Here is a 15,594-nt window from a genome sequence, read left to right as displayed (position 1 = left end):
TGGGAATGTTGTGCGAGTTGTTTCACAACAAACACCACTAATGTGCCGACGCACACCTGCATCTGCACTCCCTGTATCTGCACTCACAACACCTTGAAGGCACAAAGTGAGCACACACACACACACAGTGCAACACACAGTCACCAAGGTGACTGAACAGTGCTGGAGCCCTCTGCACAACCGGGAAGTGTCCCATCATGCATTATTAACAAGAGACAAACTATCCATTTCCAATTCAACTGAGTGGTTGGTGGTTCGTCCTTGAGAAGCCACCAGGGATCTTAAAAGGGTGCTTTCCCTTCTTTGTTTGAATCTCTCACACAGAGTTTACACGACCACCACACAGTGAAGTCCTTTTGTTCAGAGTTAATATCTCACCTGTTGTCCAATGGGTTTGTATTTGATTCATTTTGTGATATTTCCTTGCCTTTGCTTAATGAATACTACTACCTCATCGGCCTATAAGAATCTGTTGAGAAGGAAAAATCACTTTTTGGTTTAACTGAGTCCATTTTATATGGGGGGGGGGGGGGGGGGGGGGGGTGTCACATGCAGATATGGCTTCGTTTTAAGGGGGTCATAAGATCCCCCCCCAAAAAAAAAATGTTTGGAGATTTTGGAGAGGAAGAGTCATAAGATCAGCCAACATCCTGGTCTAAATCAAAAGGTTGCAGGTCAATAACTTAAATGAGACCGTGCAGGCAGGTTGCAGGACATCTCTTCCCCTCGTACTTACTTGTGTAGAGTCGTTCGCCATCGCCGTCCCCGTTGCTCTGTTGTCAGCCAGTTTTGCAGTTTCACAGACAGCCTGCGCACATGTGGGATTTGTCCCTCACGTCAACGTATCGTCTCCTTCCCAAGACAATTTAAAAAAATAAGATGAAAGAAAGGTCCGGGTGTTCGTCCTGCAGGTGGCGTCTCAAACTTTATACAAACAGTCTGTATTGACACAAAGGCAATATAGTCCAGGGGTAATCCGCATTGTTGGCTTGCCTGGCCGCGCCTGAATCGATCCTCCCTCCGCCGTGTTTAACCAACGTTAGCTCGCGCTTCACACAAATAAAATTGCGTTCGCTGTCCGCACGTTTTTACAAAAACAAAAAAACCTAAACAACACCAGACGTTCGCATAACAGCATCCAAACAAAACTACGAGGCTCAACAGTCATTGTTCATCTCGCCATTCAACAGCTAGCAAAGAGCCCCGTAACATCCACCGGCGGCGCTCCTCCGTCGTGTCCTGCTGAACCCGAGCCGAGATAAAGTCACATCCACGGGCAACGCGGAATGAAAGAAAGCCCCTTCTCGGCTCTCTTCTTTTCCCGGGAACATCTGCGGAACGTGGACACGCCTCGGTCTCTTGTCTCTTATCACATGCCACACAGCAAACAAAAAAAATCCGCCTGTCAGTCCTTCACCAGCAGCTCATACAGTCTACACGAGGGACAATAGAGCGCTACTCTGCCCGCTTAATATCCCGCTATCTTACGTCAAAAACTCTCAAACATGATCAAAAACGAGTTCTTCGTTACGGTACACGGAATGCGTGAAGGCAACATCTCACGCGGTGGGTCACTGAGAGCTACACAAACCACTTGTACGTTATAACCTGCTGCGCGCTCCCGACGCTCGAGCAATGCCGCCCGGGTGTTCATTGGTCCAGGGTTGGGCGGCGGGGACGCGCCCGGAGGTATCACGTGACCTGCACTAGTCATCTTTGTCAACTCTAACTTCTTATGAACCTAACTGTTGAACATGTGTAGCATAATGTTAAGTCTGACACGTAGGGAGAACAACACAGTGCTGGAAGGGTTATTCAGATCTTTTAACTTGCCTTAAAAGTACTTATTATGCAGATTTTAGATATTATATTATATTTTTTTTTTTTTCTTACTGAATTACAATTAGTGATGCATGTGTACATCACTGTGATGTTGCAGCATGTAAAGGTGGGGTTAGTTTTAATTACGTATTACTTTCATCTGCAAAGTAACTAATTAAAGCTATAGAAAAAAGGCTGTGGGGAAAAAAAACATATTTGCTACTGTAAATGAAGTGGAGTGGAAGTATTAAGTGGTATAACATTGAAATGCTGGAGTAAAATACAAGTTAAGGACAATTATGCAGAAGTAGTACTTAAGTAAATGTTTTAAGTTACACTCCACCCCTAAGAACAACACAGTAATGCATTCAAGGGTGGAGGAAGTACTCAGATCCTAATAGGAGTAATACCATGGTGCTCAGTTAGGCCTGAATTCAAAACTTTATTAAAGTAAAAGTAAATAAGTATGATCATCAAAATCGACTTAAATTACCAATACATTTAGAAATTGAAAAAAATACACATGACAGGAGTGTATTTAGTATTTTATATAGTCTCACTCCTCACTGGTGAAAATTGAAGAAAGAAAACGTACTTACTGTACAGCTGTGCTTCAAGCTAAATGCTAACATCCACATGCTAACATGCTCACAATGAAAACACTAAGCAGGTGTAATGTTCATCATGTTCATCATCTTCGTTTAGCATGTTAGCATGCTCAAGCACAGCTGGGGCTGTTGAAAAAGTCATTCATTTTGCAGCTATATGGTCATAAGGCAATGTGTTGGACAAACTTCCCCTGGGGATGTTTCTGACACTTTCACACGATTATCTGTAAAGGTTGAGCTGACTTAAGATGCCAACCACAGCTATATTCATACTGTGCTCTATTTGTATTCTGGGCTTTTAAGCAACAAAAGCCTATATAGCAGAGCCGCTTTAAGTTTCATGGAGCAGGTCCAAGTCTCAAGTCAGTTTAGACGAGTCCAAATCAAATGCCAAGTCTTGTAATGGCAATCATACATTTATACTGTGCTTGATGGTGTGTGAGAGAGAGAGAAATAGAAAGAACCACAGCGAGAGAGAAAAGCTCATAATAGGGTTAGGTTAGGGGGATGTGTCGGAGGCGTGAGTGGATGTCTTTTGTAGAAGTTTGCATAATTGATTTGCATAATGAAAATTAGCCGGCAGAAAGATAGGAAGGACGTAGGAACAGAGAGTGACCTCAATGTTGCAGGATACACACTAGATATCCTAAAATATACACGACATGATCATCTGTGCCATGCGACCTGATCTGAGTCTGATTGAGTATGATTCAACTCAAAAGCAAGGACAATGACATTTTGGAAATATTACAAATGTATCCACACAGATTGGTTCAATGTGTGGTTGTCAAGTGTTGAGAAGCTATTAATGATTCATGATAGAGTGACCATGGATAACCTCCCTGTCCTGATGTCCTATATTGGTTACAAAAAAACTAAAAAAATAAGGTGATTGAACAGTCTCAATAACATGTGTAATAAAACATGTTGTATGTTGTACTATGCAAATGTTTTTATTGTTATAAGAAAGTAATGTACAACTTGGTTTGTGAGAATGGTGTTCAATCTACAGTTATGTAAAATAATAGAGAAAACAGGAAACCCCGACATTTTAGAAGCAACTTTTTCTGATGAGTGGTTGAGCTAGCATAATCGGTTCAGCTCTAAAGAAACTTTAATGTAGACCTCAAACACAAGCAAACATTAAAAAAATGTAATACATTTAAAAAGCCTTGTTTTATTATTTCTTGCTGAGACGCATTGACCTTTGACCTTTCACATCCCACAAGACACGATTTTGACAGTGGTCAGAAGTTATCAGGTAGCTTAACCGCAAGCTAGGTAGCTATATATACCTATATATACCTATATATATATATATATATATATATATATGACTATGACTATATATATATATATATAGTCAACAGACTGCTGCGATTAGCTATTTAATGATCTCGTGAATTGCTTTCAGTTATAACCCAAACTAGCTGACTGTTACACAGTCGTTATCTCGGGTTGTTACTTTCTTAAATCTCGGGTGAATCGCTAGCATCGCGACAGTTAGCTAGCTCGCTAGCATTAGCATTCATTTTGTAAGAGATGACGGTTGTGTCGCAGTTGACAAACGGTTCGCAGGTCATTCAGCTCAGGTTACTCTTAAACATTCAGTTAATTTAACGTTTTATTTTCAACAGGTTTCCTAAGAAAGAACCACTTATCAACAACAGAAAGCATGGCCGACACTGAAGTTCAGTTCATGGACCCGCTCGCCTCTCACTCTGTTGTTCCGTCGGGACAACAGAAGCAGGTGAGAGGGGAGAGGGAGCCAGACCGCACGGAGAGTCTTCAGAACACCGGACAAGGAGGTCAGACACTAACGCCCGCATGTTTTCACAATATAGACGTGTTATTTTTTTAAATTTAAATATGGGAATAGTGGAGTAGAGATGGAGACAGTATGAGGCTATGACATGTTCATTCATTTGCCTTGCAGAGGTGGAGGAGCTGCTGCTGTCGTCCTCGGCTGTCGTTGCTCAGGCGCCACCTTGCGGTGATCGAGCGGCCTGCAGCTGCCTGGGGGCCAGGTGGATGGAGAGGAGCCTCGAGTCCATGGAGCTGCAGCTCCAGCTCCTCACGAGCAAAGCGGATGACTTGCACAACTGGGTTGCCAGCGGGTAGGGTCCTGGCTGTTCGTAATGCTCTAATGTTATGTGCATTTCTGCTATTTTATGATCCCTTTTGTGTGTTTTTGCAGACAGGATCACTTCGAGAGAGAGGCTCTTGCTGAGGCAGTGTCACGCTTCCTGTACAACTGTCAGCCTTACTTTAACCACCTGGAATACTTACGCTCCCATAAGTCCCAGCACACCCTTCTGCCTCTCGACAGCTACACATGGGTTGGTTCACCCTACGTATTTAAAGACACATTTGTAGCACACGGATGTTGAAAGAGTTCCTGAAATAAATCCTTCAATGGGCTGAGGTTTTAGATTTTTGTAATTTCTAAAAAGTGAGATTTTGCCCAAATTTAGGTAAAATCTAACTGGTTTAGAAACCATTTCAGTCTCACGTAAAAGGCAATCCTTATAACTTTTGAACTTCCTGCATATTATTCTTTTATTGTGGATGATTGTGTATTTTATTAGCCAGATTGTCTGGATTTGTTGTTTGTTCAAACCCTCTCAAAAGTGGTTGAGTGGCATCCTGGGAATTGCTAAATAAGGCTTTTGGATTATCGCCTCAGCAATGACCATGATCACACAAACACGTGGTGGGCATATGGTATGCGTTACTGAATGAGAAGGACATTTGTGTTCATTGAATGAAAACATAGTTTAACAGCCACAAGTTGAGCGTAAACCTCCATTGTGTGTGTGTGTGTGTGTGTGTGTGTGTGTGTGTGTGTGTGTAGCTGGTGGACTTCTCTCAGCAGCTGTGTGACAGGTTGGAGCAACTGGTGTTGACCTACGCCAGCTATAATCTCCTCTGTTTGGACGAGACCAAGCCTAACAGGTATAAACTCGCACACACAATGCTGTTAAAACATGTTTACTCGTTTCCACATGTGACAGTAGCACAAAAACATGACAGAACAGGAAGTCTTCATGTGGTAGTTCAGACGTGCATTTATGCAGTCAGTTACACCCAATTATCCCATATTTAAACGGTTCATTTAACCAGCAGCATATTGTTTCATGTAACTTACACTATATTGCCGGTGTAACCGATCCATTTTCATATCCGTCTCACCCTCTAACTCCCCCCCCCCCCCAAATCTCCCGTGTGCAATCCCAGTGTGTCTCCCTTCTGCATGGGCCAGAGTCAGCTCGGCCCACTGAGGGTGGCCGCGTTCCGCTACTTTAAGCCCATGCCGTACCTGGCCCAGGTCCACACCGGCCTCTACAAACGCATGCGCTGGAACGTGGCCAGACTCCGGGAAGAGCAGCGTGAGGAGGGGAAGAACGAGAGAGTCGGCGACACAGAGTAGTGAGTCTGGACGATATCGCCACCCTCTTTGTTTGGTTCTACTTTCTCCCGTTTCGACAGCAGACGTTTTACTGCCGATGTACATCTCACATCTTAAATCTCTCATCGCCGACGTCCCATTCAGTTACTTCCTGTGCTACGAGGACATTCCCAACGCAGACGCTGGCGGGGACGGCAACGCGGTGAGGACGTGGTCCATCGGCAAGTGGGTGCAGGTGACCCCCGGCACAGACGACATCTACGACTGGTAAACAGATTTACGTTACTTCCTACGGTTGCTCTGTGGCTGCTTTTACTTTCAGAGAGTTTTTAATGCTTAGTTCTCTCTGAACGGATAGATGTGGCCAAAGCAAGACATTCCTCACATGGAATAGTCACATCTTGTGTTTTTTTGCCCCCCCGTCAGGATCATGTGCGAGGTTCCTCAGGCTGACTATCGCAGGCTGCTGTTCCTGGGCAGCGACGAGCCGTCGAGCAGTAGCGCCACGGTCCGCCTACAGCAGATGCTGTCGTCACACCAGACCGCGGAGTGACGACAGCGACGGTGTGTATGAACGCAGGTACGACGCCCGTCTCTGGGCCGCGAGGTTCCCGGTGGTTTTGGCGGGAGGAAGAACAGCAGGCGAAAGGAAACGGGACCCGTTAAGATCACAGGACGGGGCTGTGGAGTCCTCTACAGCTAGTTGATGAGCAGATGTGTCGCCGAGTTTATGAGAGACTGAGGTTGAACATCTGGATGTCGGAGCACAAACACCCGAGCTGAAATCACACGACTAATGTAAAATATGTGATCATTTCTGCCAGACTCATTCAGGGCCCGTTCATTTTTCCACATTTAAAGCCGTTTCTGTAATGCACTGTGACCACTGTTGGTTTCCAAAGCAAAGTTTTATTGTCAAGTAATCGTTTCATGCCGTGTACCGAGGAGTCTGTTTAACTCTTCATGTTTGCTGCACACTATTGTGTCACTTTATTTTGTTCAGTGTGTTAAGTGAGATTTTATAAGAGATTGTAAATATTTTGTTACGTTTTTCCAACAGTTCCCACATATTTAAGTGTTTTGTTGTGTTGTAAAGAAGTCCAGAAACGTGATTTAAAAAAAAACAAAACCTTTTATTTACATGAAACATTGCATTGAAATAATTACACACAATCAGACTTCTGTCTTTCAGAGAGTTGAAATAAACACAGAAAACTTCACATTTTAAAACAAGCTGCCATGATTGAGTCGCCCATTTACTTTAACAGGTTCATCAAGCCTTTTACATCAGCACTCAAAGGCCTCACTTCGTTTTCAATAAATTAATATTTAAAATGTGAGATGTAACATCTTTGAGCCAAGGTAACAAATAGTTTGTTCACTCATAGTTCAGTCTGCTGTGTTCAGTTTGACCGTGTAATCATTCAGCTCCTCAGTTCATTCTGACTGGACGTGAAGAAGGTCATTCATTTAACAACAAAAGGATCAAATCTACCATTTACAACCAACATCCTTCATTCAATAAAAATCTATATCGGACTCTTAAAGGGCTGCTATGCTTCTAAATCTCTAACGTACAAAAGTAAAGTGGAGTCTCCTTTCATTACAGTGAAGTCTTTTTAAACAATGTACACATAAATCCTTACAAAAAGACCACGCGGACATGTTTAAGAAAGCACATTTAAAAAGTCCAGCTTCGTAAAAAAGTAAATAAAAAAAAGATGCGTAGTGAGCATAAAGCGTCCTAACCTGGAGGACGGGGAAGCTGCTTCTCAGCTGCTACACATGGGCTTCCATTAGAGTTAAATCATCATCAACCTCTGTCCTAGGAGCCAATCCAGGTTAAAGCACTGGATGCTATATTCATACTGCTTCCAATTCAGTTACTAACCCAAAAATCAGCCCGTATGCCACCGAGCCCCTCATTTAGATGTAAAGTCCCAAGAAACGTTCAGAAATCTACTGAGAAATGTCCTCATCTTTAAACCTGACAAACACGCAGCACCCAGACAACAGACCGACTTCAACACACGGCACAGACACGACCGTTTACAACACGCAGCTCGTCCCAGTTTCAACAAATACACAGTGAACACCCGGCATAGCCCGGTATTGAACCCGACCGCTCTCATGTCGCACAACGAAGGGATCCCTGACCTTCACAGCAGCATCAGTTAAACCCCGGAGGTGGTCGCCACCTTTGAATGTAAAGTGTGTGTAGCCTTCTCCACAAGTGTAGAAGGCCTTGTGCTATTCATGAGTCTGTAATCCCCAACTGAAATCATCTAAAATGAGAATCTAAGGGAGGCTACACACACACACACGGCTCCAGAGCAGTGACCATAATAAAAAAAGGCCTTCAGCAGTATTTCATTTAACCAATAGTCTCTCGATGCACACATTTCTGAAAGCTCATGAGTGCCCGACTCCTCTTCCACGTCGTGCTGACCTTTGGTAAAGAACTGTCAGACCCAAACAGCTCAGACCGAGACCACGTGGTCCTCCTCATCTCTGAATCCATACATTTATGTGACCTAGTTAGAACTAAAGTGAGATAACCAACCATCGTGTCCAAGCCTCTTAATAATCAACATGTTTAAATTGGTACAAATTACAAGACTGAATGGGATTAAGTGCAATCTCAGAATCTTTTGTCGCTGTTCAGTAGCAAGACATCTCCAGTGCAGTCTCATTTTAAAAAGGTGATAAGGATGTGTGTGAACAAACAGTTGTGGCTTCAATTAAAAGGGCTACAGGTGAGGAACACAAAGGGAAACAACAAAAATCTATCAGTCAGTTTACCTTCCATTGATGGCGGCCCTTTGGCACCTTCAGAGTGTGTGTGTGTGTGTGTGTGTGTGTGGCCACCCGTGCACAGAGATGAGGCGTACTGAAAAGTGTCCTGTTCCAAACAGTTAGTCAGTAGCAGTGGTGCATCATGGGATACGGTCAGTGTGTCACATGGTTTAAAGGATTGAAATATATAGTAGTCAGTGTAGAGTTTCAGTGTGGTGTCACGTTTGTGTTCGTCTACTTGTGTTTCTGTGGCAGAGACGAAACTATAAAGTTATTCACCGGCAGCACCAGAGACTTTCTTTGCCCCGAGTACAGACTCCCGCTGTAGATGCTGGACCTGCTCGACTGCAACCATAATCCAATCTTCAGCTTTCTTTGTCCTAAATCAAACCCATCCACTCTGTTGGGAGTGGCAGTTAGCCTGAGGGGGAGAGCACTACCGGAGAGTCTCGATTCAGGGCAAGAGAAGTTGTTTACCGTTATTTTTGCATCAATAAACAGCATGCACGCTTGGAGAAACGGCCAACGATTGAACCGCAGCACCACCAAGCGTTCGTATGGTATGTGCTTGTTAGAAATCGCTGCCTCTCTCAAGTAAATATATAGCAGTGGTTTCCCAACCTTTTTACCCCTTAGAGCAAAGCTCCATGTGTCACATGTTGCATCCGTCTGCTGGCTGTGAGCAGATCTCAGATTCCTACATTTGAATAATCAAATATATTCAGTAGTTCATAAGAATTCAGCAGTTTAAAAGAAAAAAACAAAAACATAAACAAGCAAAGATTAGAGAAAAGCTTGAAAACCCCATTTTGCTTGGGAACCACTGAACACTAGTTTATGCGTGTCCCTCCAGAGCCGGGCAGAATATAAATATAATGAATTTAATATCTTCTTCCTCCTATCGTGGATTTCACTCACCTTCTCTCAGGCTAGCTTTCTAAACTACTTGGTAATGAGTCTAAAACAACCCTTGACCATTCAGTACAATGTGATGGACATCAACAGAGTCATCTAGTTTATCTTCTGAAAAAGATAGAATTTCTTCTAGTTATTGCAATTCCCCCCCCCAAAATTGCCCAGCCCTTCAAGCTCTCTTCAGCTGTGTGTGTGTGTGTGTGTAAACAGACAGCACATATGTCACTTCCCTGTACGAGTGTGGCTCAATATTTTGAGTGAAATTCTCCCCCCCCCCCTTAGTGATGCGTCTCCAGCTCCACCACCGTCCACTCTCCCTGCGGGGAGCTCCCGGTGGCCTCTGGGGAGAAGCTGCTGACGGAGGTGACTGTGGCGGAGGGGGGCGTGAGCGGCGGCAGCAGGCTGGGCCACAGGCTGCTCTCCAGGGGGCTCAGCGTGCCCCCCGCTCCGCCCGGCAGCAGCAGCAGGGACGAGCAGCCGCCTCGGTTCAGCAGCAGGGTCTGCTTGATCAGCTGCTGGACTATGTCCACTTTCTTGCCCCAGTCCAGGTCCAGGGGGGGAGGTCGCTCTGGAGACTCGGGCGGGCCGGGGGAGGAGCTGTCTCCATCCTGGGAGGGGTTGCTGGATGTCTGAGGGGAGTCAGGGAGAGGAGGAGGGCTCACGGTGGACTGCGAAGAGTCTCGACGTTCGTCTTTGTCCGACGTCACCCTTTCACAGCCGCCCGTCTCTTCATTCGGCGCCTCTTTCCGGGGCCATTTCGTCCCTTTGGTGGGGTTGAGCTCCTTTATTCCCTCTTCTTCCTCCTCCTCCTCCTCCTCGTTGCTGGTCTCCAGGGCTTCGTAGATGGTGCAGAGGCCAGAGGATGGCGACAGCAGCGCCGTCTGGCCTTTAGTCGACTGTTGCAGCTCTTGTTGCCACTGCATGATCTGCTGTCGCTCCTTCAGTTCCTGTTGTTGCTGCTGCAGCTGCAGCTCAAGGTCTCTCCTCTGCCGATGCTCTTCCTCTTTCCTCAATTTCTCCTCCACTTCCTTCTTCTTCGTCACCTCCGCATGCTCTCGCGTCCTCATCTCCAGCACCTCTTCATTCCTCTTTATCTCCTCCTCGGCCTCGTCTTTCTTCCTCCTCTGCTCGTCCTCCTGCCTCCTCTTCCTCTCCTGCTCTGCCTCCTCCAGTGGCCTGCTCTGTTGATCCCTGCGTTGCTGCATCTCCAGCAGCTGCCTCTGGTGCTGCTCCAGCCTGCGGAGCTGGGGGCTCAGCGCCTTCTGGCCGGGGCTCCTGGGCGGGAGGTCGGCACAGGTGAGCTTGGGCGGGGCTAGGGCGCCGGCGTGAGGATTGACGATGTCGCAGTAGCTTCTGGGGTAAGCCGAGTGATCGCGGCGGTGAGGGTGCGGCAGCGCAGCGAAGCCTGTGTGCGAGAGGAAGATTAAAGTAGCATGATGTCATAAAAACAGGTCACAGGCAGCAGGACAGTGACAGCAGTGCAGTGTGAGTACAAGCAGGAGGATGTAGCTGAAGGAATAGTGGAAGCATTGTGAAGCCCAAAAGGTCTGCCAGTAGCCTACAACACCAAACTGACCGGCAGTTATTTGTGTTTTTTTTTGTGTACTTTGTAACAAAGTGACAGTGGGACATTGTTTAAACGTTGTGCAGCAGTGACAGATACAGCCCGCTAAATATTCAGAGGGGTGGCGGCACAGCATTTGTCAAAATGGTGAACACACCAGAAAATAGTGACCTTAGGTCCGGTGACTGGGGGTGGAGGCTGGGGCGAGGTAGGCGGAATTTGTGCAGAGAGCAAATGTGCATACTTATCGGGATTCTTTCCCCCGAAAATAAAAAAAGACACCCAGAAAATAAAGATTTTTGTGTGCAAAAACAGCAGCCAACTTCCTGTATATGCAATCACTATTTAATATGGTGAGACATAAACAACCACAGAAAAAGCGCATTGCGAGCGTAAACCGTCTCCACCCGTGACGGGAGTTTATAGTTAGTCAACCAGTGATTCATGCAAAAGCTCTCCATGCATTTATAGACATCCAGCATCACAAGAAAAACCGAAATAATAGCTCGGCTTTAGAAGGAATCCCGTTAAATCAACCCGAGTACATTGAATCCTAGAGCCAAGCTATTAGACTGACCCTGAACAATCCAAAGTAATGAAAGTCAAGGTGTGCGCAATAGTGACATGCATAAGCATAAGTTAACATGAATACAGTGCAGCAAGAATGCTCATTTAAAATAAAAAATAAAAAATAGTAGAAAAGAGCTATAAAAAAAAAAACGGCAACACACCCAGAGTGGACGGGAGGGGAATTAAAGTAGCTGCAGAATGAGCGAGGTTCACTTCTTCATCTTGAGGCTGGACGACGAGACGTCAAACTTCTTCGTCTGCTGCTCGAGATGCCGAACTTCACTCACGGATGAGACGGTCTGGTGGTGCTGAAGATAGACTCATGGCGGATCCTTTCCAGTTGTGTTTTTTTCCCCCCCAAGACTGGTGAAGTCACCGCAATATATGTACGAGTGTCTGTGTGAGTGTATGGCAAGAGTGAAGCAGTGACTGAATGTAGGTTATGTGATTGGCTGAGTGGAAGTATCTGCAATAAAATGGGATGTATGGAGCCACTGGTAAACGAGTGGAAGTGTGTGAGACCTTGAAATGAATGCCGGTGGGTGTTTAAGATCCACAGACCATGATTGTGCCACTCCCAAAAGCCCACTTCAATGAAACTGTACGGTGAGAGAGTACATCATGGTAAAAATCTAATCTTTATTTAAAGTTTTAAAAGGTTCATTACTCCAAAAGATGGATAAACACAAGAAGAAGAAGCAGGGGTACAATTTAAAGTGCAAGAGATGAGGCGTGACCAGGGATAAGGAAGATTGCCTGTATCGTAAGGTAGGGGAGCGAAATCTAACAGGAACATACAATCAAAACTCAGTTTTGTTCAGTAAAAAAAAAAAAAAAAAAAAAAAAAAAAAGGCATGAGGATAAACACACATGTTAAACAGTTCATTCCACATTTCTTTTGTTATGCTCAATTTTCTTGTTTTCCCTCTTTAAGTAAGAGCTGTAAACAGACAACACAGAATCATGTGGTTGTCCTGGACTGGCATGGATTTGACTTTAAGTCAAACAGACAACGAAACCCAGGCACGCTCACACATTAGGAGTACATAGTAATAGCTATTGCACACACAGGAATTTAAGCCATATGCTCATCATGGAAATGTTATATCAGAGGGAAGTGCCACTGCTGTACTCTTTTTATTTCCCTTTCTTTGCTCTCCGTTTTTTTCATTTATTTATTTTTTTAAACTTTGATTACATCCACCCCTAGAGATTTCAGGACAAACACTGACGACAAGAGCTACAACAGGGAGATATTGTGGGGAGGCTGGAGCGGGGCGTTACTTGGGGAGATGATGATTAACTATACGTTACCTGCAAAAGAGTTCTCAGTCTTTTCACAGATAGAATAGTAGGGAGGCTGCATCTCATCTGGGTTCTCCTCTGCTCGCTGCAAAGTGCTCAGAGTTGACGAAGGGTCCAGGGCTTCCAAGGGCCGCGGCACTTCCTCCCCGATGCGCTCTGCAGACTCCGCCTCCTGCTCCCCACATTCGATGTACTGCTGCTCCTGTGTGTGAGGCTGCGGGATCAGACAGGGCTCCTTGGCCTCCTCGGGCAGCTCCTCCAGGGAGAAGATGCCCGGGCTCCTGATGCAGCTCTCCCCTGTGGACTGGGCGTTGGAGTTCGAGGCCGTGGTCATGGTGTCGAAGCCGTAAGACGCCAACGATGTGGCCGAAGGCGGGGTGGCGTCTTCGCCTGCACCGCCCTCTGCCTGCCCCTGGGTGGCCTCCTCTGCTTCTTCCACGGTGGACAGGCTGCGCTGAGCTGGAGGCTGGCAGTCAAAGGTCATGTGGCCGACCGCAGGACTCTCCAAAGAGTCGTCCAGCAGAGCCTCTCCCTCTGTGTCGCTGGCCTCGTCATCCGTTACCGAGGTCGAGGACGGGTTGGAGGTGGGGGACGTTGCGGGGCCTCCCAGGACTTCGTCAGCGGGCAGGGTCCGGGCCTCGGCTTCCTCCCCTCCTTCCCGGTCCAGGTCGGGCTGTGGGGAAGGAGCCGGCGCGCGCACATCTCGAGGCTGCGGCTTCCCGTCTCGGTTGTAGTCACAGAGTTCCTCTGGCGTGCTGGTCTCGCTGCTCAGGGTGCTTGACAGAGACATTCCTGGTGCCATGGTCTGCATCAGGGCGGGGCTGGACTGATCCATGTCCATCTGGGCCTCTACACTTTGGGGCTCCTCTTTGACAGCGGAGCGATGGGGAACTTCTCGGTTTTCAGGATCAACAGGACCCGAGCCGAGTTCTAGCCAAGCTTGGGCTGGGGTCTGAGTTGGGCTCTCCGGGTCCGCTTGCCAGGGGTCTGCCAAGGGGCTTGCTGCAGCCGCTCCTGCCACCTGTGCGGGCTGGGAGGCGTGCTCGAGGTCCTGCTGTGACTGAAGAGGATTTGCCCAGGGGTCAGCAAAGGGGTTTGGTTGGTCCCACTGAGCAGCCGGGGCTGAGGGCAGCAGAGGGGGGGGCGGGGGCTCGGCCACTCTGTTCAAGTTGTCCAGCCTTTCATCCTCAGCGAAGTCGTCCTCATCTGCATTCCCGTAGCTTTCCAGCCCACTCTCTGTCACCCCCTCACTAGCCATCTCCACATCTTCATCATCCTCCTCCTCCTCCACCTCCTCGTCATCATTCACGTCGTTGTCATGCCTGGGTCTCGGAGGTTCGTCCGCCCGCTCTGAGCCCACATCCATGTCACACACCCGGTCGTCATCGTCAAAGTCGTCGTCATCATTAGCCGGTATGTCAGGAACCTTCTCAAAGTCCGGCGAACCTGCCGAGGCCCCCTCCATGTCGATGGCTCCTTTCAGACTGCCGTCTCCCAGGTCATCCATGCTCTCCGTGCCCTCCAGGACACCGGGGGCACTCAGCTCAGACGCGCCCTGCTGGCTGCCACTCACCTCCTCGGAGTCCAGCTCGGAGAGCAAAGCGCCACCCGCCCTCCAAGCGGACCCTCCGACTGGTCCGGCGGACCCGGGGCGAGACTCCTCCGTGGGCTGTGTGGTTCCACTCATTTCAGACAGGGAAACCAGCTGGCTTCCTTCCCTCTCCTCTTCATCCTCCTCCTCATTTAGATTGCTGTGAGGAACTATTAGAGGGATGGCATTCGCTGCTGCTGGGAGGGTCTGAGACGGGGAGGGGGTTTGGTTCGTTAACAGGTAAACAGCCTCCTCGGATAGACCTGGAGGACAACAGGCCACTGGTGGTAATGCAGGATCAGCTGGGGCAGGGGTCTGCTCCTGCGTCGTTAGTGAGGGAGCATTGCTCTTTAGCTGCTCCTGGGCTGGACATGTTTGTGGTAAGGCTGTCCTGACAGGGCTTTGAGGGGGAGAGCAAGCGGCTGCATGTCTTTGAGCGGTCTCTTGAGGTACCACATCTGGCGTGGTATCCTGGGCCAAGACTTGGGGAGGGTTGTCCTCTGGTGCGGAGGCAGCGAGGGATGATGCTTGTGGGAGAGACTGTGTAGCCTCGGTTTGTGATGCTGCTAGCACAGTCGCTGCTGTGGCACCTGTTGCACCTGCAGCTCTCTGAGCTTCGACAGCAGCTTTGGTAGTATTTGAAACCCCCGTCTTCTTTGTAGCGGTGAAAGGTGGGACAGTCTGAGTGGGCTTGGTTCCACGTTTCGCCTGAGGGGTGCCACGGTTTGCAGGTTTGTTGACTGGAGAGGCAGGTGGGGTTCGACCATGGGGCTGCCTGTTGTGGGTGGAGGACCAAGCAGCCGCTACAGGTTTCTTTGAGGGAGTAGATCTCGCAGGTTGCGAAGGTTTGGACTGTGGCATTTTGGGGTCTGCTGCCTTCTCGGGCGTGGACCCTTTGGAGGCGGAGTTGAGCTTCACGGTGGCTGTGGGTTTAGATGGTTCAGGTTTTTTGGTAGCAGTGGATGCTGTAGCAGGTTTCTTTGCCACTGCAGAAAGTGGTCGACTGACATCTGGT

At 47.6% G+C, this 15,594-nt stretch overlaps 3 protein-coding genes across 3 annotated transcripts in view; 1 reads left to right on the top strand and 2 right to left on the bottom strand.

Annotated features, from left to right (window-relative positions):
* pkn1a (protein kinase N1a) overlaps nucleotides 1–1,589 on the bottom strand; it is a 41,878-nt gene extending 40,289 nt beyond the window's left edge. Inside the window, exon 1 of the mRNA XM_076090284.1 lies at nucleotides 737–1,589. Coding sequence (XP_075946399.1) covers nucleotides 737–757 — 21 coding nt within the window. The 5' untranslated portion in view covers nucleotides 758–1,589. The remainder of the gene's footprint in view (nucleotides 1–736) is intronic.
* A 2,515-nt stretch (nucleotides 1,590–4,104) lies between these two features.
* Nucleotides 4,105–6,962, top strand: cunh19orf67 (chromosome unknown C19orf67 homolog). The gene is made up of 7 exons (XM_076090283.1): nucleotides 4,105–4,237; nucleotides 4,366–4,546; nucleotides 4,627–4,768; nucleotides 5,284–5,384; nucleotides 5,667–5,858; nucleotides 5,983–6,105; nucleotides 6,265–6,962. The coding sequence occupies exons 1-7, from the start codon at nucleotides 4,105–4,107 to the stop codon at nucleotides 6,389–6,391; spliced, it is 999 nt and encodes a 332-aa protein (XP_075946398.1). The 3' UTR covers nucleotides 6,392–6,962.
* The window catches only part of prr36a (proline rich 36a), a 31,600-nt gene continuing 22,956 nt past the window's right edge, over nucleotides 6,951–15,594 (bottom strand). Inside the window, exons 5-6 of the mRNA XM_076090282.1 lie at nucleotides 12,998–15,589; nucleotides 6,951–10,954 (exon numbers count right to left, since the gene is read on the bottom strand). Coding sequence (XP_075946397.1) covers nucleotides 9,828–10,954; nucleotides 12,998–15,589 — 3,719 coding nt within the window. The 3' untranslated portion in view covers nucleotides 6,951–9,827. The remainder of the gene's footprint in view (nucleotides 10,955–12,997; nucleotides 15,590–15,594) is intronic.

This window comes from Anarhichas minor, unplaced genomic scaffold (genome assembly GCF_050575085.1).
Source record: "Anarhichas minor isolate MPS153535 unplaced genomic scaffold, ASM5057508v1 ptg000012l, whole genome shotgun sequence".
Taxonomy (NCBI): Eukaryota; Metazoa; Chordata; class Actinopteri; order Perciformes; family Anarhichadidae; genus Anarhichas; species Anarhichas minor.
This window is presented reverse-complemented; position numbering and strand designations above follow the sequence as displayed.

Coding starts and splice junctions, on each gene's coding strand:
- cunh19orf67 (XM_076090283.1), top strand. CDS start 4,105: ATGGCCGACACTGAAGTTCAGTTCATGGACCCGCTCGCCTCTCACTCT. Junction 5,385..5,666: donor GACGAGACCAAGCCTAACAG/GTATAAACTCGC, acceptor GTGCAATCCCAG/TGTGTCTCCCTTCTGCATGG. Junction 6,106..6,264: donor ACAGACGACATCTACGACTG/GTAAACAGATTT, acceptor CCCCCCCGTCAG/GATCATGTGCGAGGTTCCTC.